At 39.9% G+C, this 24,508-nt stretch overlaps 1 protein-coding gene across 3 annotated transcripts in view; it reads left to right on the top strand.

The window, feature by feature from the left end:
- TMOD1 (tropomodulin 1) overlaps positions 1-24,508 on the top strand; it is a 39,902-nt gene that overhangs the window by 14,558 nt on the left and 836 nt on the right. For 2 of the 3 annotated variants that reach the window (XM_088147489.1, XM_088147490.1), the window contains exons 4-9: positions 3,701-3,820; positions 12,242-12,331; positions 14,507-14,634; positions 17,511-17,618; positions 19,149-19,292; positions 21,326-21,470. In XM_088147489.1, the coding sequence (XP_088003615.1) occupies positions 3,701-3,820; positions 12,242-12,331; positions 14,507-14,634; positions 17,511-17,618; positions 19,149-19,292; positions 21,326-21,470 (735 nt within the window). Of the gene's footprint in view, positions 1-3,700; positions 3,821-12,241; positions 12,332-14,506; positions 14,635-17,510; positions 17,619-19,148; positions 19,293-21,325; positions 21,471-22,695; positions 24,495-24,508 lie in introns of those variants that run through there. The other variant, XM_088147491.1, reaches the window with a different exon arrangement.

Genomic DNA, 24,508 nt, shown 5'->3' with positions numbered 1-24,508 from the left:
CTCACTGCGTGGTAGTGCAGTCCAGTGCAAAAGAGGGCGGTGCTCCTGGGCCCTTAACCATTGTGTAAAAAAAAGTCACGTCTCCTTCAAGTTGAGCTCTTGTATTGATGACTTTATGGATGTGGCTAAATTGTATTTTGGGCAATGATACAGCAGTGGTTTGCTGTTGCTTTCTGGGATGCTCTTTTGACTTCTTCCTCTAGCTTCCAGTCATGGGATTGCCTGAAATGAACCAAGTCTAACCCTGCCTGGCTCAGATTGGTGAGGTGCTTCTACCTAGCTGGGTAGCAGTTGTATAGAAGATGGCAGGTGTACTTGTTATGCAAACAATGCCTGTTGAAATTCCTTAGTGAAAGAGCCCTGTCCTTTCTTTTGCAGATCCCACCAAGTTTCCTTCCTTCCTTCCTTCCTTCCTTCCTTCCTTCCTTCCTTCCTTCCTTCCTTCCTTCCTTCCTTCCTTCCTTCCTTCCTTCCTTCCTTCTTTCCTTCCTTCCTTCCTTCCTTCCTTCCTTCCTTCCTTCTCATCCTATTCCCTGCCAAGGGAACCATGTTTAAGAAAATGACAGATAATTAAGAATCAGCGAAGCCACAGAAATACACATACCAAAAGAAATAATTACCTTGGCATACACATTCCAACAGTCTATAAAAATCATTTCTCCATAAACCTTCTTTTGTTATGTCTTTTGGCCCAATTTTATATCAAATTAGGCATTTCTGCCAATTTCCAGACACTTCGCTAGCCAGTCTTCTTGTTGATGGAGAATGTACATCTTTCCATTACTTTGCCATAATTAATAAGCTCATAATAATTGATCTTGTAACATTTGGGAAGACTTCTGTCAAATTAAGGAAGATCAGCAATGGAAACATTCAAAATGCTACTCCTAATATTTCTGATATTGTATTTACTATTTCCTTCAATACTCACTCCTTATCAGGCATCCCCATTTGTTATGAAGTAAAACTGCATTAGCTGATCAACATTTTCATGACCTAAAATATAACTTTAAATATACCTTAGCTGATTCTGCAAGTGCTGTGTACCATCCAGAATACTGTTTTATACTGTGTTTCTCAAACTGATAAACTTAAAAGATGTTCTTAACTAAATATCCCATTTCATTTCTGTTCTGATACAAAAATTTCCACAACTCTTTCCCACAGCAGTTTAAATAATTGTATTATATATTCAGATTGCCTTTTACTGTAAAATAAAATCAAGTGCAAGGAATAGAATAGTGATCATACGGCTAGGATCTGTAAAAGCAAGCCCTTGTTCTACAATATTGTCCCTTCGTTCTTCTCCCCTCACGAGAAAAGGAACAGTTGCTTCAATGTGAGCCTAAATTTAGCCTTGTTCCACCAACAAGCTGGGACTGCGTGGTCTTTGTCCTCTGTTTCATGCCATTTCTTAGGAAGCAGGAACAAAAATAGCTCCAGTGTCACATTCCATGTCTGGAGCAGGACTTTTTTCCCTCCCTCTCTCTCTCTCTCTCTCTCTCTCTCTCTCTCTCTCTCTCTTTTACAGACATTCAACTGTACTGTTTTATAAAAAGGAACCTTTTTCTTTATGTTTGTTCATTATGTCTTGCTTTGTTGCTTTCCATTAAAAAAAACCAGACTTTTTCTCTCTTACAAGAAAATAATTGCCAAAAGAAATACAAAAATATTCTAATTTCTCCCTTTATATTCTTCATTTTTCCTTCTTGTAAAGATGGCATTTTAGCCACTGCATACACACATTTCCTTTGTGTGTTGGTGTACTTAATTTGAAGAATTTGCTAAAATGTATTGGATGTACAGGATTTTTATTTCTTTTCATTTAATTTTTCTCAAAAGTTGGGCTGGAAGTATAACGACATGGCAAACACTGCATAAACCTCAGGTTGAGGCAGCCACTAAAGTCTTAAACAGTTATTTTATTCTTCACATACTGCAAGGTTTTCAGTTGAAAGAAAAATATAATCAAGAATGTGTCCTGAATGTTGCTAATGATAACATCTATACATAATTGTGGCCAATAATTGAAAACAGTCATTATCAAACTTCTTTTTTTTCTTTTCCATTAAATTGGAACCTTTTTAAAGTATATCTCATTTTTTAAAATGATGACTTAGTTGGGGTTTGTTTATTTCCAATTTCAGATAGGTTTTAAATCTTTTAAAGATAGTGGAATGTATGACAGGAAAATAATAGCCATGTTTTTTGTTTGTCATTCTGCAGCTTTGGGCTATAATGCAGAACTGCCAGGTAAAATGGCCTTTGGAATTATGGGAGGGAATCAGTTTCAGGAGGCTATTCTACTACCCTTCCATTCTCTACAAAGGACCCTAAATCAGAGTTTTTCAAACTGTGTTCTATGGAACCCTGGTGTTCCATGAGAACATGGTGGGGTTCTGTGAAAGACTAAGGGAGAAAGAAAGAAAGAAAGAAAGAAAGAAAGAAAGAAAGAAAGAAAGAAAGAAAGAAAGAAAGAAAGAAAGAAAGAGGGAGGGAGGGAGGGAGGGAGGGAGGGAGGGAGGGAGGGAGGGAGGGAGGGAGGGAAAAGCTTGATCATGGGTTCTGGGAAATTATTATTTTTTAATTAACAAGTTCCACACCCTGCCTTTGCTAGTTTTTCATCTTACTGAGCTATTGTGGCAGGACGCTGCCTCCCCTTTCTGTGTGTTTTCTGCAGCACCTGATTGGCTATCTCTGGGCACCAAAGTTAGGCATGGTTGGGTTGCCTAATACTCAATGGAATTCCAAGGCTAGACTAGAAAGTGTGTGTGTGTGGGGGGGGGGGAAGACAGAAGAAGGCAATGGCAAACCGTTTTCATACTGTTGCTAAGAGAGCTACATGGACGTGTACTCATCAACAATCAAGCACTACTCGAAGGAGACTATGGCCATTTCCACACCAGTAACTTAGAGCATCTTCAAAGCCTCATCCAGTCATCACTGAAGTGACATAAAGCCTCTCTTCATCACCTTTGATAACCATTCACCACTGCAGTGGTTGGATGGTTATCAAAGCTGCTGTAAGTCTCTAGCGGGAAAGTGACCTTTATCTTTACCTTAAACCAAACAAACAGAACTTTACTTTTAAAAGAAAGCTGCGGGGTGGAGGTGGGGAATTGAAAATATAAGGAAGGAATTTGGTTTGCTGTTGAAAGGGCCAAGCTTGAATGAGCACATCCCACACTGAATGAGAATTTGGAGAAGAGCCTAGGATATCACTGTAGGCGCCAGGCCCCCAAAGGCATGCTCTGCCTCCATGCTGTTGCTATTTTAAAATGAACACCAACCACATTTAGGCAGCCTTAGAAGCAGGATGCTGTAAAAATGATTTTGTGTTAACATAAACTGAATTGGAATTACATAAAACCCAACCCCTACTTTAACTGTAAGGTTAGCAACCACACCGTGAGTCCTGAATCCTGATCTAAATCCCACATCCAGTAGGACCTTTTTTTTCCTACGAGTTATTGCTAGACAGAGAGAATGATTTTAATTGGGAAGGGAAGAGTTTAACTTCCCCTTTTCATACAACAGGGTCTCAGTGGAAAACCTTCTTCACCTTTCTTAGTGTTTATAGTCTTGGAAAGTTGGTAACTATGAAAGAACCACCTAGGTAGGCCCTTAGGAGGGTAAACTCTATACAATTGCCAGCCTACTGGAATAGAGCTGAAGCTGTTACCACTTCATGTATTTATAGGAAAAATCTGGGTGCCCAAGCAGAAAGCTATTGATCCTGTTTTGGAAAGTGTAACTCTGGAACCAGAACTGGAGGAAGCCCTGGCAAATGCTTCAGATGCTGAGCTCTGTGACATTGCTGGTAAGATGCAAGACTGAATGTGTTAGTTTTGTCATTGTTACAATTATCATTATTCTAAAACATGTAGAGCTCTTGGCATTAATAAAGTCTTTAGGAGAATTCATGCACAAGAGAAGCAGAAAGGAGAAGGGAGTATGAGCTTTCACAGCCTACTTCCTTTACTATGGTTATGTTTAGATGAAAACAGGTATAACTGTTCTGAATATTAAGGAACCTCAGTCTGTGCCTTTTCCTTTTCTGGCACTGTATTCAGGTTTCATAGGGGAGTGGAGAAATCGTTCTGCAACAAACGCTGCTACCTAGGGAATAGCATTAATTAGCTCTCTCCTATGATATGACAGAATTAACTTCCTCTCCTCCATGCTGAAGAAAGTTTTTTTTTTTAATGTAGGAATGTCTTTATGAGAAAATCATCCTTAAATTCACAGGGCTGATTTTGGAGACTTAGAAGTGAGGGATGTTTATTTTAATTCTTCCGCATTAGCAGATCTTTCTCTTCTTCCATCTTACCACATTATGAACATGCCCTAGCAACAGTTTTATATTGTTGTTCCGCCTTGATGTTACCTTCTTTTTATCCTCAGTCCATGAATGAGGCTTAAATCTTCCTTAACGTGTTCCTTCAGTCAGCAACAAGCCATAGCAGTTCCAAGATGTGTAAAGTCTGTGGACTATTCTATCGGTGATAGCGAAAGTCTGTGGACTATCCCGTTGGTGAAAGTGACCTCTAGAAATGGAAAGGCCTAGCATCTATTGTCCATTGCAGGCTGGGGTGAACACCTCCACTCCCTTTGGATTCCAAGGAACTCTTTTCCTCCACCATTCTTTTTTTCCCCCCTTCTGGCAGAAAGAGTTGGACAAGCTGTTCAAAATTTGGGCACTCTTCCAGTCCATCAAAAAACTTTGAACTAAAGAAGTTGCCATCAAAGCAGGAGCACCAGCAGACCATTTTCATTTAGGGAAATTGGAAATAATTAACCTCCAATAGTAGCAGCAGCAGCCTCTGCCAAGCCAGAGGCTTTAATCAGCCACTTTGTCTAACCTGCTCAGCACATTAAATCACAACATCTGAGTTCTAGATCTGTCTGAGGCACAGAAGCCAGCTAGATGACTTCCAAAAATGTTGCCAAGAGAGCTATGTGGACTTTTCCATGAAGTCACCAGAAGTCAAGGTTGAGTTAAAGGCACCAAAAAACAAAATACCATAATAGGGATCAGCAGTGGGAACAACAAATTTTAGATTGGTATAGTTTTCTGCCCTGATTTGTTGACTAAGCCACAGTTGGTTGGTTGATGCAACTTGCTGAGTCACGAACAATGACTTGGTTCACATAACACACCAACAAAATCAAGGACACTGCATTTTGGCCCAACACAATATGCAAGACCAGTCTATAATATGATATAAGTAGTTCTTATCAGAAAGAAAGTCCAATAAAGGACTTCTATGTGTATGCTATAAATTATTGTTTTCCCCTCCTTGTACTGACCAGGTTTATACTCCTTGCTGTAACTTGAGAGGGACAGCAGAGTAAGCATTCAAAGGCTTGAGCACAGACACTAAAGTCTCAATGACTCAGTCCTAGGCTACTTTACTGGGAAATTTGTGGATACAAATATTTGGCTAAGGCTTTTCCCTGCAGTAGAACAGAAGAAAGGCAAAATGAGCAGCTTACTTCCCCTTTCAACTTTTCCCCATCTTTCTGCACACAAGATTTTGCCAGGCTTGCCAAGAAAGTTGTTTGAAAAAGGCTTGGAAAGCAAGTGAGGATAGTACGTGTAGTTGGGCAGCCAAACCTCCTTCACAAGAGAAATGTGAAGAAAATATAGTGGTTTCTTATGCCTCCTCAGACCGAGCATTCATTAATTGTCTGCTGTAAAACTGCATAAGCCATTTACAGTCCGGATAGCCTGGCTGGGTAGGAGCTGAAAAGGGTGCAAGGTAAGTTTTGTTTCTGAAGATTGGTTGGTATTTTAAGGTGATACTGGGGTGGGAAGAATAAGATCCATTTAGTACCTTGCCATCTTGCCAGCATACTATGTTAATTTCATGGAAAGTATAAAATAAGACAAGGACTTCAAAAGCTGTGGAGAAAGTTGGGAAAGTAGGAAATCATTGAGCTTTCTCTACGAAGGGTAAAGAGAAAAGGAGAGACATCTGCAGATAGATTATTTTAGTGGGCTTGGTATACAGTGATCTTTTTTGTTGTTGTTTTGACTTCACCTTGGCTCTGTCCATTAAATTGAAAGTTTCAAGATATAACTGCAAATGATACCCATTATGTCAATTACATAACTATGTATATGACATAAATCAAAACAATTGATGGAAATTTGGATTTAATGGGCATTTGGGTCTAATGGACATCTCCTCTCCCTGAATGGTCCATTTAATCTAGGATTTATTGTACTTTGGTGCCTCTGTAACCCATGGTGCATAAAGGAGTCAGCTCTTCTCCTCCTCTCTATAATGCCTAGAGCAAACTGCCTGCAGTGTGAGGCTGTCATGGCTTCTCTTCTTTGTCCTCAACAGCAGTTTATTGAGGCAAACATGGAGCATTATGTTGTCACAACAGAAGGTTAATGTGGAGAAAGAAGTAGAGGAAGCCAGTGTGTGTCTCTTTGTTAGATTCATATCCTGCTTTTTCTTCTGAGGCTCAGAGCTACCCTTTTCACTATTCTATCTTATCTGAGCTTGGCTTATTCTCCAAAAGTGTGAATTAACATTCCTCTCTCTGATTTGACTAAAATCCCCTTCCCTTTGTTCAGCTCATATTCACTGAAGCAACCCATTCCTGCTTTAACTATGTCTGTTTTTTCCAGCCCGCTGTCTCTTCCTCTCATATTTCCATGACATCATCCATCTCAGCAGAAGTTGCAGAGGGACTGTAAGAGAACCATGCCGGTGACCTCATAGTCCTGCTTTAGGAATGCAAGACTGCATTAGGCCTGCTGCTCTCTCCAGCTATCCAAAACTATTTTGCTGCTTTATCATTTTCTCTTTGCACAAGCTATCTCGATTGTGAATTGGAGTTTCCACCAAAGGCTTGTTCATTGGCTTCTCCATTTCCTTCATCACATGCAGACTGGCAAGCTGGAGAATCCCCGCTGCCCATGCACTCATGAGTAAACATCTGCCAGGACTTCAACCTGTGTTAAAATGGCAAACTGGGTAGGCAGCCAATGAATGCACCCAAGCTTATGCTTCACATGCCAAGATGGGATACTTACTCATGAGTAGTTCTGCATATCTGTAAAGAGCAATAACTCATTCTTCTTAGATTTTCCCTGCCCTTTCCAAAAACAAATACATGTGCAGTATCTCAGGAATTCCGAGAGAAATGCTTATATAGTCAGACAAATAGATTAACATACCATATTTGCGCTGGCAATTTGGTGCATTGCACATCTGCAGCATGTAGTGCATGACCCTGGCCTTACCCTCTCCTCCAGTCATTTTTGGCTAGGACTGGATAATTCTGTTACCTCTGTGAATTGGATGTATTTGTTCCTGTGGCTGCTTCTGGTGCTGAGATAGCAGAATGAGATATCCTCAGAACAAACTACTAGTGATATCTCTGCACGAGTCACTGCATTGAGCTTGCTTTGTGGTAATGAAATAAATGCAAGAACTGTCATGACTTCAGTTAAGTATCCCCAGTGCAGCCCAGCTCTTCTCAGACACAGTACCTTCTAAAAGTAAACTGTTTCAGATATTAAGAGTGAGTAGGTCTTCAGTTTGATTCTAAAGAGAATGCTGCATCGATTAATTGTTTGGGATAAATTGCAATATCTCATAGCAAACCCTCTGTATTTCAAGTGAATAGACTACAGTACATATACAGTACATCTTACATGGAAGACTACAGTATGCTGAAATAATTTGCGTAGGACCTACACTGACACTTCCTTCATCCATGACACACCGTGGTGATGGTATTTCTTCCTATTACAATACTGATGAATAGACACATGCAATGAATATATAGCACAGCATCCCTACGACAAAATTGTAGTTGTGGGAAATATTTCAATGGGCACATGTTTTACACCGACCATCTCCATAATTGTAGTCTCTAATTGCTGCCATTAAGTCCCAGTAGCGGTCCATGAATATATATTTCAATTACTTGTGCAATCATTTTCAGATCCAGATTTTCATTTGTGGAATTGAAAATGAATTGCTAAATTCAGGTCTTGACCTCAAATACCTTTCCCTTGCCCCAGTTGAACTTGGGGCACTGTGCTACCTTTTCTTTGCTGATCTCAACAGGGCTTCTCTTTGCATCTTCACCCATCCTGAAGAGCATCCCATTTTCCTAAAGCGCTTAAAAGAGACTGCTGCCCCAGCCGCACGCTCATGCAGGCACTGTGTGTGTATCAACTTAGCAATCACTTCTACTGTAAGAAAGAAACCCATTTTTTTCAGGCTTCTGTGTTTAATGGTTCATTAACTTCAATTAGACATTAGATGTTAGCTTGAATGTGTTGACACTTAAAGCAGATGCATCTTTTTCCAGGCTTGTATGGAAGCCTGAAAAAGCATGGGCTGCTTTAATAAATAGCCAACCAATGCTGTGCACATGTAAGATGTATTTGTTTTAAGTGTATTTAGATTTAGAAACCACTCAACTTCAGAGTGACTCTGGGCGGCTTAAAATAGGAAAGCAGACAAACAAAGAAATGTCTGGACAAACTGCACAACATCCAACCTTCCAGGGTTCCACAAGCATTCTACCCCTAGGCTGGGAGGACAGCCAGGTTTTAAAGATTTGTAGAACATCATTAGAATGGCAGCTAAACAGATCTCTGGGTAGGATATCATTCCAGAGGGCATGTGCCACAGGCCTCCTGGGTCCCAGTAAATGGCAATGTTTGATCAAGGAGACCCAAGAGCACCATGTCTACCTGCTGTTACTAGAGTGGCAGAGATCATTGGGGATAGGCAGTCCCTCAAATAACCCTATGCCATGAAAAGGTTTAGAAGTCATAACCAACACACCACCAGTGCAGCTTGCAGAGCATAACAAGGCATACCCTACATTGCACTGCTGCATTCTGGACCAGCTGCAGCTTCTAAGTGGTCTTCAAGAGCAGCCCCATGTAAAGCACATTGCAACAGTCTAATTGGTAGACACAATAAGGTCAGAGAAATATTGCTGTCCTTATCATCACAAGATAATCCCAAATAGGGGCTCTTACCTGTGTTTGATCACTTCGCTGTTTGAGTTCCTCCAATGGTGCTCCAGCTGTCCCTTTGGGAGTTTCATCTCCTGGAGCTCCTTGGTAAGCTAAGGTGCCGTCCACAAGGAGAGGCCACAAAGGGCAACATGGTCCACAATCCAACCACTACAAGGTGTGACCAAGGCCTCTGCCAAACTGCCGACTCTCACTCTGGAACCTCTCTGGGTCCATAAGTTGCCTAGGGCAGGCCAATCAAATAGGCCTTATCTCCCCACAGCACAGGAGGGTGGGGCAGGTGACACCAGCAAGCCAGAGGGAAACCAGAGAGGCAGGCATTTCTTCCAAATTGTTTTAAAAGCATACAGAAGCCTCATTTACATAAGGTAGTCTTGATTCTTGGGCTGAAGCAGACAGAAATATGAGAGAAGCTGGTTAATGAAAATGTATGGCTGCTGTTTACAAGACATGGCTTGATATTCTTTAAAATCTCAGGTTGAATTGGTAAATCATTTATAGATTGTTTTCATTCTTATTTGCTGGCACATTTTTCCAAGTCAGTGATTTTCCAAGTATATACTTTAGGATTCTCAGCAGCATTTTAGGGCTTCTGATTGAAAAGGTAACAGTAGTGTGGGGACATGGACACATACAGACACACATGTCCAAACAGTTGGTCTATCACCAGCAAGTTTTCCTTGCATTGTACAGCCAGCCATAGGAGAGTACAGCACTTCTAGGACACATTCCCATGCAAGACAGCTGGTAGAAAAGTTCCATAGCTCTCATTAGCACCCAGCACAAAGAGAAAATAAGGCATCAAATACATTGAAGATGTGCTGTAATGCATTCTAGCCCCCTGCTGAAAGTGCTGGGATATCACAAGAGACCAATTTAACTTAGTAATGTTTCTTGAAGAAACCTTAATTGGGAAGCCACTAGGTTAAAAAAGAAAAATATTTTTGTAATTATTTTGTTTGATGTTTTTAAAGACAAATTTGATTGTGTTTTTAAAAAAAACAATATGAAGAGGTTTTTTAGAAGATACATTTCAGCATATATAATGTTGGGTCCATTGTAACTGAACATCTGGCTCTGAGCTTTTTGCTGCTTGCTGAAGAACTGCTGGAGCATGGCTGAAGCTAGTGCTTATAATACAACAGATTAAATACGTAAAGATATTTTTTATATAGAGAGGACAATTTAGAAGTGCTATGTTTACCTGAATCATACAGCTCATTCCATCATCCTGTTTCATTTTGCTAGTGTGTAGTGGTACAAGTTAACTGCTAGAGCAATAGACATTCCTGCAGAAACAGGATTTTCTAAGCAAGGAGAGCCAGATTTGCAGACATTGCGTTTGAAATGGGATTGTACTAACACACAAAAGAAGTGACAGTGAATCCTGCTGTCTTCTCCCTCCCTGGTAGTTCAGCAAAAGTTTGATTTGGAATAGATGTCATTGCTGGTTTCATCTGCTTTAACATGAGACCTAGGCTTTGTCACAGGCCAACCACAAATTCAGAGGCTTCATTGTTCATGGGAAATCTGGAACTGGGACAAGGACCCACCTAGCACAGCCTCATGACTATTGCATCCTTTAGGGAAGGTAGCCTAAGGTAAGACATTTGCCCCAGGTTTTGTAGAAGCTTCTATATAATCCTGTTTCTACTTAGATGGCACCTTGATAGGCAGCTCAAGGCCCAGATGGATTTGGCCTCCTAAAATCTCTGTTTATAAAACAAATTATATCTTTGTTTCATCGTGATTCCCAAACAAATTATGCACAGGAAATTATGCTTATAAAACCCTGCCAAATAATCTCAGGTGGCTCTCTTTGGACTACCAGATCAGGGCTGCAAAGAGTCTTCTGTATCTCTCTGCAACCCTCTAGCAGTTGTCCAGCTTTCCACAGCCCAGTCCTAGTAACAATGAATGAAAGAGGAAAGCCTGTTGACAATATCAACATTGACAGAGAATGTTGATATTGCTTATGTGGAATATCATGGATGAGTTTGTGGTTGGGCTTTTATTTTATACAGGCTCTAGAATTTTATGAGTTTGCCAGAATCTCACTCACTGGGTGGCCAGCAAGCAAGAAATTTTCACATGATGATAATTCATATATGCAGAATTTAGGCCTATAATGTTTTCAGTGTAATTTTATCCTTGTTTATTCAGCTGAAGATCCCAATAGGTTTGCACCCTGACAAACCCTTCTTAGGACTGTAGTCTTAGTCATTCAACCAAGAAAATGTGATTTAAAATATTTTATTCATTTAAAAATCTCTCCCTAATTAATTTAATATTTTTTAAGGACTTAAAAAATTGTGGGTGGCAGGCACTGCTTTAGAAAAGAGCCACTCACTTTTCTCTCATATGCAAGTTTGGAATGCCTGTTCTAGGATGGTGCTCATTGCAACATATACGTGCAAATAACTGGCTAAAAAACATACAATTATCACTTGTGGTACTGCAGAACTTATTATATTCCTAACAAAAAGTTGCTATCATATGTACCACTGTCCAGAATGTTGCATGTTTCCTAGTCTAGGAATGGATGTAGTTTTATAAGATATTAATGTTTTTGTGTGCTATTGAAAGCATGTCAGAATAAAATGCTAGGTGTGGACTAACTCTGAGATCAAATAAGAATGTCCAGCTTTTATTTATTTTGAGAGCAAAAGGGCAAATATGCCCTTACAAATGTTGGTGGTAGCTCAGATTCTACTCATACTGGAATTGGGAGACAAATGTGATTGAGCCTTTGCTAAATGGCAATGGCAATATTGCTTTGTGCATCCAGCTGACTTGGTAAGCTGTAGCATCTTGCCAAGTGGTGAAGAGAATTGTATTCATTCCACTCCTATTTCCCATAGGTATTTGGGTGGATGCAGTGAAATTCTCTCACATTTAATAGGGCATACAAGTAATTGGCATATCAGTTAGGGGATCCACAATGTAGTCAGTTGCTGCTTACTTTAAAAAAAACCCTCTAATTAGCCAAAACAATTGTGAAGGAACAAGGAATCACATTCTGTGAGAGCATACAAGTTGTGCTGAGCTTCAATGGATCTTCTCAATGGTCCCTTTCGAAATAAATAAAATCATTTATCACTGATATTTCACATTTTTTTCTAGGCTGCTTTGTGTCTTGGCCAGATTATCACTTTCCCAGGAAGGGGAAATCTATACATATATTTAACTTTCTTTGTTTGATTTTTTTCTTCTCTCGTGTAGCTATTCTTGGCATGCATACGTTGATGAGTAACCAACAATATTATGAAGCGCGGGGGACTACAACTATAGTCAACAAAGAAGGATTGGACAGTAAGTAAGATTTGCAACACTACAGTAGTTTAGCAAAGTGAGTCAAAAGCAGCAATGTTATTATCACAGTTAATAAGTCAGTAGAGCAACCCAGATTTAAGAGGGGAAAGCAGATTCAGAATATGTGAAGGTGCTCCTGTCATACTTAGTGAAGATGCTCCTGTCATACTTAGTGAAGACACATTTGATATCAGAAGATGCCAACAGGTGTGATTTATATTTCCACACTACTCAGAATCACCTTTTTCCCTTCAAGTCCAGATAATTGCCCAGCCCGTAAATTTGGTTTTTTTCCCCCCAAATAATTGTGTGGGTCCCTACATTTGCTGATAAAGAGCAGAAGAAGATAGTGAAAACAAAGGAATAAGCATGAGTTGCAAATGGCTCCAGATATCACAGAGTCCTTTTGAAGATTAGTCTAAAAATTAGCTGCTGTTTGGGAGGGCTTCTCACCTGTTGAATTTAAACCTTTTGTAATACTAAGTAGGACTTATTTTCTCCCAGCCTTGTTTCCATATACTTTTTTCTTCCTTTCTCCTGCCTCCTCTTCCTAGGCATCTCCAAAATTCAGTGCTTTCATCAAAATGACAAAAGCAGCCTTGTGCTGTTGCAAGGCAAACTCTGCCCCTTTGTATGCGTAGAGCTTATTGTGGACCATTTCTTTTCATGTCATCTTCCTTCTCCTTCTCTGAACAACTTTCCTCTTGCCCCAGCTCCATTCTAGTTGTTCCTCCCTCCCTCTCTTTCTGTTGGAAGGAGGAAGGGGAATGTGTTTGCACGTGTTTCTATTTGTGAGAATGGTTTGCATTTGTGGGTAAGAGAGAGTTGCTTATTGTCAGGGCAGTAAGAGTCTCCAGATTTGGTTTCAACTGGAGTCAGCAAACCTAGTTTGACAAGGTGGGAAAGCTGGGCAATGGGTAGGATTTTTGCTGGATTTATAATTTTTCTTCTCCTTAGTTTTTCTTTCAGGGAATCATCTTCAATTTTTAGGTAAATGTGCTAGTGGCACTTCTATAATAAATGTACATCCATAAATGAATTAATATCTACCTCTTTTGGGTCCTGTGCCCTGGGAAAAGTTGTTTCTCTGAAATAAACTCCAGGGAACGTTACTGGTTAGTGATTTCTGTCTAGGCTTGATTATGGAGAAACATGTTCCCCTCTACAAAGCAGATCACTTGAGAATGTTGGAATTATTGATATTGTAGAAATGTTAAATTTATTTATATGGAAGTTTCAGAAAAATAAATACACATTTCAGAATTTGATCAAAGACAGAAACACATTTTCTAAACACATGCCTATATAATATGAAAACCTTTTCTCTTATTTTCTGGTGGTGGGGAGTCTCTTTCATGACATACAATTTGTCATTGTTTACTAAGGAAGCAATTACATTGTCAATGTCTATACTGAAGACATTGTAGATTTCAACTTTTTTTTTTTTAAGCCAGAGTTATAATGAATTACAGAAAAAAAGCTTTCCTTCCTGGCATGCAGTTTATGCAACAAAAAAGATAGGACAATTTCCAAGCATGGATGTTCAAATGTGTGGGTTTTTTTCTTTTCTTTTATTTCTAAGCTGAACAAAAAAAGTTAAATCGTAAACACACAGTCCGTACAAAATCTATAAATCATACTATCCTCTGAGTGTTACTGCTAAGAGACATAAAGCGTTATTACTATATTTATTTATTTAAATTCAGTTTTTTTCCAGCATGGGTTGAAAAGGCTGATGCTCTGTGCATTTGTTTGTTCTGTGCATTTGTCAGAGGCACATGAAAGCATTTTTTTAGGAAATAGAATAAAAATGCAGCTTAGTTATTAAGCTACCAAAGCTGAGTCTGTTCCATGTGTTTCTATACAACAATGAAGATATTTTCATCACCATTTGATCCGTAGAAATTTAAAACTGCATCAGTGGTTGATGCTGAACTTATTTTAATTTATTTGCATAAGGGCCCTATATCAGAGAATCAGATTGTTCCACTTATGTCCCCAGTAAAACAAATATAGCTAGAAATGTTGTGAATTTCAGAAGATGCAGGTTTGGAACTCGCAGGAGGAGTAAAAGTGAGGCACCCCCTCTTTCTTCATTGTACCATTAAAGACTGGTCAGAAGCAAGTGGACCCTAGGTCTTTATCTCTTCTATTCCTGCACTCCTTTTCATGTAGGTATAATCAAGCCCACCCAGTATAAACCAGTTCCTGATGAACCAAATTCAACCAATGTAGAAGAAACTTTGGAACGAGTAAAAAACAATGATCCAGAGCTTGAGGAAATCAATCTCAATAATATTAAGGTATGGATTCCTCTCTACCCGAGTTTCCATTGAGTAGGCAGAAGGGGCAAATTTGTTGCATAGCCTACTAAATTACTTGCAATGTAAGGAGCCATTTGGAAAAGAATGAGATTATATAAGAGAATCAAAATGTGACTTGCATAGAAAGTCCTATAGATTTGGCCAATAGCTTAGACTTGTTTGAGGCAGTTAGGAAAACAAGATATTGTCTATAATTTCAATTGGTTGCTAAAGAATAATATTTTAATGCTTTCATACATAAATTATCCTACATAAATAATACCTACCATTCAGAGAGAAAATTCAAAGCCAAGTGATTTTAATGTATTTTTTATTTAATAGCTAGTCTTTGTGTTTTGCTCTATTGTATTCCTGAAAGTTCTTTAGTTGAGTAGATCTCTTTGGATACTTAATAATTCAGAGGCAACATTTTTGTTCTGCTCTTTTACTTTTTGGGAAAGTGTAACTGTAATTCTGAATAATTACCACTAAGAGCCTTTTGTTTAAAACAGTTGGAATTATGGGCAGAACTACTTTTTATTTCTGAAAATTATTTGTATTAAATTATGCTGGTTGCAATAATACAAGTATCACAGTGAAGTTGGGCGGGGGGATAAGCACATATAGAAGGGTGTTTATAAACAGGAGTCTATAATGCTTATTCTGCCCATTCTTTTTCTTTGAAAATTTTCCTCAGTCCTTAAGGTAAAAAACTCAACTTGAGCTGAACTCCTGGTGACTGCAGGAATACATCATTTATTTTATTTATTTATTCATAAATTCAAATTTATATGCCACCCATCTCACTATATAACTGAGTCTAGGCAGCTCACAAATAAGAAGCATAAAAACAATTTAAAAACTACAAAACAAAGTTAAAAAACAGAGAGAGCATCCTCAAGGCATCAGCCACCCCCAGTGTTGGGAGCCCCCATTGGATCCCCAAGCTAGTCAGCAGAGCCAGGTCTTAACACACTTCCGGAAGGCCAGAAGAATGGGGACCAATCTCACCTTGGGGGGATCAAGATATTCCCCCTTGGGGCAGGGGCGACAGCAGAAACGGCTCTTCTCCTAGACCCCACCAGTCAAAATTCCCTAGTTGACAGGGTCCGCAACATGCCCTTCCTGTTGGACCGGGTGGGACAGGCCAATGTAACCAGGACGAGGCGATTCCTCAGGTAATCTGGGCCCATGCCATGAAGGGCTTTAAAGGTCATAACCAACACCTTGAATTGGACCTAGAAGCAAACTGGCACCCAATGCAGCTCACGCAGCAGAGGTGCTACATGTGCAGCCCTAAGGGCACCCAAAACTGCCCGCATCGCCACATTCTGTACCAGTTGCAGCTTCCAGATGCTTTTCAGGGGTAGCCCAGTGTAGAGTTCATTGCAATAGTCTGTGTGGGAAATGACCAAGGTATGAGTGATTGAAAGAAGGGCTTCCCAATCCAGGAAGGGGCGCAACTGGCGCACAACCCAAAGTGGAGCAAAGGCTGTCCTAGCCATGACTGCCACCTGCTCCTTGAGCAGGAGTCATGAGTCCAGGAGGAGCCCCAGATTGTGCACTGGGTCTATCTGGATGGCAACCCCATCCAGAACCAAAGATGGTAAAACCTCAGATACAGAAGAGCCCTGAACTGCCGCTGTGTCTTACCAGGGTTCAGTTGAAGCCTGTTGTTCCCCATCCAGACCCCCACAGCCTCCAGGTACCATGAAAGAACATCCACAGCATCACTTAATTCACCCCAGTGGCTTCATGCAGATGTTAAAAAGGAGCGGAGAGAACACCAAGCCCTGTGGCACCTTACAAAGCAGGGGCTGCAGGCTGGACCTCTCGCTCCCTATCAACACTGATTGGGACTGGCCTTGGAGGAAGGAGGTGAACCAGCACAAGACTGTGCCCCCCACCCCCAACTCCCTCAGCTGACCCAAAAGGACATCGTGGTCAATGGTATTGAAAGCCATCAAGAGGTCAAGAGGTTTCTTCACAATGAGACCAAAGTGGCTATTAACTTCTTCCAAGGTTTTTTAAGATGTCCCAGGCTAACCTTGAATGGTCTCCTATTCAAGTATTTACCAAACTGAATCTGCATGCCTTTTTTCAAGCTCAGCCAAGGTTGGCTAGATGCTGCCACCTGCATTCCCCACTCCATGACCCCGGAAGCTCCAGAGAGTAAGAGAAATGACTTTTCCCTCCATTACTTAGAGATAAATAGACTCCTGAAAGTTAGCTACTTGAAACAAAGGTATCTTTTTCACACCAGAACTATAGTTTAATCATAAAGTAGAAATTAAACTGAGGCTGTAGTCCTAAACAGTATACTTATTCATTCCATCAAAAAGCAGTTGATCATTTCAGGGAAAATATGATAGGCATTAATGTGATAGATGCTTTCCCTATCTTTCTCTGTGACATTTAACATATGAAACAAAGCTTATGCTGCAAAGAAAACCAAGTGACTGCTATGTTATTTGCACATGTTTTGTTCCAGACACATTTTGGACAATAATTCTAAATCAAGGAAGACTCTAAAATATGGCAGGACCAAACAGACTTATTACTTTCCAAGTGCAGTTGCTTGGTTTTCTTTGCAGTATATTTTATATTTTGCCACGGCTTTATTCTACGTGTTTTTAAAATGAAGTCAAGGTCCCTACCTTCTGCTCCCACTCCAGCCTATGAAAATGATCCCAAATGGGTTTATTTTCAGGTTCAGAGCTTAGCAGGGGAAGGGCAGCATGGCAGCACAGAACTGGAAGGTTTGAAAAGGATTTAAAGGCTATCTGGATTTAGGAGCTCCATGATTCCTTGGAATATGTGACCGTATGCCAGTAAAACAGCTCATATCACCCTTGTTTGGTGTTCTTCTTTTAAAGGATATTCCTGTACCTATTTTGAAAGCCTACGCTGAAGCTCTGAAGAATAATACCTACGTGAAAAAGTTCAGCATAGTAGGAACAAGAAGCAATGACCCTGTTGCTTTTGTAAGTGTCAGATGGCTTCTACCTAATCTTCTCAAGAAAGCTTTTAATGGGATTGTCTCCTTTAATAACAGCCTGTTTGGGTGAAATGCAAGTCTGTTGTCAGGATGCTGCCTTTTCAGAAGTCAGTTCAGAAGAAGGTTATCAAGGTGGTGAAGAGACTGGAAACCAAATCCTATGACAGCTCTTATTACCTGAAAAACCAGTTCACTCCCTCCTCTATATCTGTGAGGGACAGTTTAAAGATTGGGTACATTTGGCCTGGAGAAGAGATGACTGAGAGAAGATGTGATAGTATCTTCAGATGTAGACATAAAAAGGGTTGTCATATAGAGGGAGTGAACTGTTTTTCTGCTGTCCTAAAGAGTAGGACCAGAACCAGTGGGTTGAAACTTCAGGGAAGGAGATTCAGATTAAGTACTTAAAGGGATTTTCAGGTAATAAGAGCTGTCAACCATTGGAATAGGTTGCCTCATGAGGTAGTATATTTACCTTCACTGGAAATCTTCAAACAGAAGCTGAATAGCCACTTGTCCAGGATGCTTTAGCAGATCCTGCATTGAGTAGGGATTAGGACTAAATGGTTTGAAGTCCCTTTCAACTCTATGATTGTATGCTTTTCATGGGTGAAAATAAGGGTTACACAGCTGTTTGAACTACACAATTCCTTACTCAAATGGTTGTGACTTGCTTCTAATGAACCATACTCATTATAAACTGTTTGAGTTATGACATACTTGTGGTTGACAGAAAGAAAAGGAATTAGGGCAATGAGTAAAGCAGGAAGGGGACTGGGTACCTTGAGCTTCCTGAGCTGTCAACACCTGAGGAACTCATTCTGTAAAAGTCTACGCTGGAAAGATCCACTAAAAAGACTGCAGGTTCCCCAAGGAATACAAGTCCGTAGAGTTAGAACAAGATCACTTTAAGAAGGTTTCTTATACTCTTGAGGCTTGTCATATATTCAGTCATAGGCTGATTTCAAGTTCTTTGGCAACAGAGGTGTACTCTTTATGAAGAACTCTCTATGGCTGAATTCTCAGGTTGATCATTACCCAAGTTTGAGGACTTGTATTGTTATCCTAGTTTATTTCTAACCACTAAAAACTAATTTCCATTTTCACATATAGTATAATCTTAGTTACATTAGTTTGTTCATTATTAGATTTATTTCCTGCCTCTGCTTTGTACAACTAGTGGGCTTTCTTGAGCAGTTGGTTGGTTGCTGTGAGAACAGACTGCTGAACTAGATGGGCCAGGGGTCCAGTCCAGCAGGGCACTGCTTATGTTCCCCACAACAACAACCCTGTGATGTGTCAAAGCTTCCTTATGGGTTTCCCAGGGTCACCCAAGAGATCACTGGTATAAAGGAAATAGAAAACTCTGGTTTGAGTTAGCAGTGTAGTTATTTATGACAAAAATAGCATTCCAGTAGTAATGATGCTATCGTTAGACCTTTGTTTAAAGTAATTAGCAACCGTAATAATACACAAGTATTTTGCTTTTCTCTTTGTCTTTTTCTTTCAATGGAAGGCACTGGCAGAAATGTTAAAAGTAAACAACGTGATGAAGAGCTTAAATGTGGAATCAAATTTCATTACTGGATCTGGAATCCTGGCCCTGATAGAAGCACTGCAGTACAACACAACACTAATTGAACTCAAAATTGACAACCAGGTAACCTGTGTAGAATGAGACCAGCTTCCTCCCAATGTTACAGTCCAGGCGTTAACTGCCTCTTCCATTTTGTTTCTGGGCTTTGTATTATAAAACTGAGATGGGAAGATACCCGAGGATATCAGAGGGAACAGCCAATGAGTGTCATGCATGCTTGACTTTTACATTCAGCCTAGGGATGGAACAGGTCTGTCCAGACTGTAGACAAAGATCATGGATGCTTCCAGTTGGCTGCAGTGCTCTAGAAATAATATGTACAGTCGTGTGAAAAAGAAAGTACACCCTGTATTGTCGAAGGCTTTCACGGCCGGCATACGATGGGTGGTGTGGGTCTTCCAGGCTGTGTGGCCGTGTTCTGGAAGTTTTGTTTCCTAACGTTTCGCCAGCATCTGTGACTGGCATCTTCAGAGTGCAGGAGCACAGACAGGAGCAGTTCTCTCTGTGCCCAGGGTGATGTGACCCTTTTGTGGGTATTTATAGAGATCTGGGGGGAAGGGGGAAGGGGTGGGGGTTGGGTTACTGAGTGGCTGCTTGTTTTGGTGTCAGAATCTGTGTGTATTTTCCTGGGGATTGGGCAGGGTTTTTCTTCTATTTTCTTCTACAATAGAAGAAAAAACCCTGCCCAATCCCCAGGAAAATACACACAGATTCTGACACCAAAACAAGCAGCCACTCAGTAACCCAACCCCCCCACCCCCCAAACCTCCCTTCCCCCAGATCTCTATAAATACCCACAAAAGGGTCACATCACCCTGGGCACAGAGAGAACTGCTCCTGTCTGTGCTCCTGCACTCTGAAGATGCCAGTCACAGATGCTGGCGAAACATTAGGAAACAAAACTTCCAGAACACGGCCACACATCCCGGAAGACCCACACCAGCCAAAGTACACCCTCTTTGACTTCTATGGTTTTACGTATCAGGACATAATAAAAATCATCTGGTCCTTAGCAGTTCTCAAAAGTAGGTAAATACAACCTCAGATAAACAACAGCACATGACATATTACACCATGTCATCATTTATTTTACAAAAAGAAAGCCAAAATGGAGTTTGTTAATACCTGTTGCAAAGAAGGTTGGAAGTCTTTTTTTTTATTATTATTATGATTGTTTCTTTAGTTTTCTTTCTCTTTTTTGCTTTTTGTACTTTTCTTTCTTTTTCCTTTTTCTTCTTTTTTCTTTAGATTTGTCTTTTTCTTATGGAAAATGTTTCAATTAAAATTATATATATATAAAAAGGAATCCAAAACAAGCATTAAACTAAGGCACTGATTGAAACTATTTCATGCTAAATTTTGGTTCGTTTAACCTTGGTTTCCTGAATAAATTGCAGTTGGCTGGGAGTCCACATATTGCTAACTCTAAAATTATGGTTTACCAACCAAAATCCTACATATCATGGTAAGCCAAAACCAAATATGCCACATGATGGTTTAGTATCATCCAGGTGATACTCTGAAATGCAGATAGAGATGAATGATAATATGAATCTTCACAATCTTAACAACTATCTCCACCTCACACAAGGTACGCATAACTGAGTGGAACCAAAATGGGCCCACGCTTTGATCTTTTTTATTTGCACAATTTGCAAAGAAGGATTTTGGTAAGTTTGAAGAGCTCCTTCAAAGGGGCAGAGATTTTGCCCCACTGGCAACTGATAAAACCTTTGACTTCCATCTACAAAAATCCTGTTTTAAGCTGAAATGATTTTCTCATCAACTTTACGCAGAAATGAGGACTGACTCTTACATTATTTTGATTTTTTTAGGTGGACTGCTAGCATGAATTTTATATACATGTATATGAATTTTAAAAGGCAGTTACTTGTGACTACTCCATTCAGTACCAAATTCAGGTTTTGTCCATGTTAAGACCATGGATTCACTTTAATACTCATAAAAATCTTTATTCTGATTACAGATAAGCATAATTTAGAACTTTGAAGTAAGAAACAGTAAAATAAAAAGATAAGCAACTAAAATTTAAAAAGTGCTTCTCTGCAAATGTTTTTTTCTTTTTTTTTTTTAAGTGCCAACTTTTGGGCAACAAGGTAGAAATGGAAATTGCCAGTATGTTAGAAAAAAACACCTCTCTCTTGAAGTTTGGTTATAACTTCACTCAACAAGGACCCAGACTTCGGGCATCCAATGCCATGATGAACAACAATGACCTTGGTAAGATTTTTTTTTCATAGAAATAGGGGTTCTTGGGGTGGACATGACCATCTTTCTTGATCCATGACCCCAAGAAATGGCAGTGTTTATATATTAGCCTTCTTAAACTGGTCACTTCCAGCTGCTGGTTGGGAATTCTGGGAGTTGTAGTCCAGCACTTCTGAAGAACATCAGGTTGGGGAAAGATATTGTTTATTGGCTCCCTGGCAGGCAGAAGAGATTGCTTTCTTCCTATCTTTTGTAGCTGAGTCAATTTTCCTTTATTCAATATTTTGAGGGTGGGGGAGTGTTGGATTCATTTGTGGGTGGGGTTTTTCTGGGGGTGGGTGGTAAATGTTGCTTGAGATCAGATTTTCCAAATGAATATCACAGATTGGCATGTTGAAAGGAGGGAGAGTAAGATTCTACTTAGAACAAAACAATAAATGCAGTCCTCGATTAGAGTTGCAACTAAATTTCCTGTTTCAGTCAGAAGCTTTTGAATATGTAGAAATGTAGATATTCTTCATATATTTTTTTTAATGAAAAAATATCACGCTTTTAAAATGGTGTCTGTGCTCTTATTATCCCTGACTGCTATTCCTGTGGTATTCAAGGGGTGGGTTTGGGATTGATTTTGTTTTGTTTTTTGATGTTGCCAAATTTTTTCAGGAAAAAACAGCTCATACCAAATGGGTAATATATGAACCTGCCTTCAGATGATTCAGGTGGTTGGTCTGTCTGGGCCAATGTTACCTGCTATCTTAACTTACAGCAGTTCTTCATGGACTCAGGCATCTTTTTATGGAAATTATTTGGGATTCAGTGGGGAACAATTTGCATGCAAAGCATGCAGCATATACAAAGCATATACAGGGATTACAGATTCTCTAGCCTACAAACAGTGGGAAATCCTGACCTATTGTAGAACTACAGATTAGCTTAAATGATTCATTAGTGCTCATGGAAAATCAAGCATACTAAAAAGACTTCTGCAAAGTATGTTGTGCCTTTATACTGTATTACATTGCATTCATGGAATATATGAACCTCTGTCATTGATTGGATGAGCAGATGTAACAGCAAGGAGGATTTCTATTGCATGGGGAGCAAGCTGTCGCAACTAAGTGTTTGTATTCTAGGTTTTGTGAGTAGAAATAGATGTCAGTTGGCTGGGGACTGGTCTCAGCTGACCTCCTTGGTGCAAGATTCTACAGAAGATATCTGACTTAGTTCTTATTTGCAGCTCGTATACATCGATGTGACGGTCCCTGGCATTACACCTCAGCCCTGGAACTGGAAGATGTCTAAGTATAGATTTCCCTGCAATTCCCCTCTTGGCAATTGCTTTTCTTTCCTTCCCAGGTTTGGAACTAGTAGTGCTTCTCTGCTATTCTACTTGGTTCTGACTGTCCCCCTCCACTTCTGCTCATAGCCTTCCTCCGGATATCTTTTATTCTATAGAAATAGCTTCAGCTCCCTTTTTGGAAGAAAAAGACCTCCTATCTTCATGGTTGAATGACTATGACCCACTCTTTCATCCTGTCCTTGCTCTTCCTCTGCCTTCTGCTTACATACGTGATTGACTTTTGCAATTGAATGTCATGTGATTTCAGCTGGGAAAAATCATTGCATAAAACAACCTTCCTCAATGTAGACAGCCCCAAATGTTTCTGGCCCAAGTGCAGAATATGAGGCTGTCCAACCAGGACCAGACCAGATGAGGTTATATGATGTTCTCCAGACACTCTACCCTCAGTTAAAGCTTCAAGCCTGTTTCTACATTAGGGGTGCCTTTATTTGAATGCCAGCAATTAAACCTGATACAAAGAAGGCAATGCTTATTTTTGTCAGAAACATTACACAAACACCTGGTATCTCTGTTTTGCAAAGAACTACTTCAAGAGCTGGTGCCTACTTGATTTTTCCGACTAGGTGAAGATTTTTTTTTTAACATTTATTTCCATTTATCATGCAAACAACATAACAACATCTAGGCCTTCCACAATGAAGGAGAAGGAAATCCTAGCTATCTGTTGACCCCCTTAGACCTAAACCTGAGCTGTCTTTTGCACCATTTCCATTCAGTAGCAACTCTTCTAACTAGGTGGTTTTTTCCCAAAGAATCATAAGAAGTGAGAAACTGAGTTCAAAGTGCAACCTGAGTTACTTAATTAACAATCCCTGGTTCTTTTACAAAATAGGAACTACTTTTTGCAGGAATTGGGATGGGGGGAGAAGGGGTAAAACAAAGCATGCAGAGCCCAGTTTTGTCCTTAGTCTAATTCCAGTGGACAGTTAGATTCTCTAGGCCAGGGTTTTTCAAACTGGCTTCTGCAAGGACTTGAGTTCTGTGGGACTAATGGGATAAAGAAACTCTCTGCAAGGGTCAAAGGGGGGAAAAAAACTTTGAACACACTTGGCCATCTGCTCCCACCTCAACAATGCTCTTCAGGGGCATCAGTAGCATTTTTTTCAAGGTACAATAGAAAGGGCAGGGCTTGTCAGTTGACATTCAGAAGCTCCCCCTCTTTTGATCAGGGATTGTTTTGTTTTTTAAATGAACAGGTTCTGCAGCCTGAAAATTTGAAAACATCTGCTCTAGATAGAGGCTGTGATCGTGTGTGTATTTGCTTGTTAGTTCTGTTAACGTAAGGATTACTTCTGACTTGTTATCTACAGCATTGCACTGTTAAATTGACTTTTCTAGAATCCTAGGAATTCCAGTTTCAGTCCTGAGGAAAGGAAGTAATAGTCCTTAGTACTTCACAAAAATGTTTTCCAAGAAAATTGATTAGCCCAGGACAGGGGCACTGGAGAAGCCCTGGCGATTAATGCAGTCTAGGTTACAGTGTTTTCAGACCTTCCTTGATTTCTTTTAAAAATATCCTAAATTAAATTGGTGAGGTTTGTTCAAATGTGATTAGATGGTTTAGTATTCTAATTGTTACACCTAGGGTTAATTGTCCTTCTTTGTGATGGTCTTCTAATTCAAGCATTTAGAATATCTATGGAATACCCCCCTCTATACATAAATAATATGCTGACCTCAACTGTAT

The sequence above is a fragment of the Python bivittatus genome, unplaced genomic scaffold (assembly GCF_059951505.1).
Source record: "Python bivittatus isolate LINGU-HERP-01145 unplaced genomic scaffold, Pbiv_v1 ctg000520_np1212, whole genome shotgun sequence".
Taxonomy (NCBI): Eukaryota; Metazoa; Chordata; class Lepidosauria; order Squamata; family Pythonidae; genus Python; species Python bivittatus.
This window is presented reverse-complemented; position numbering and strand designations above follow the sequence as displayed.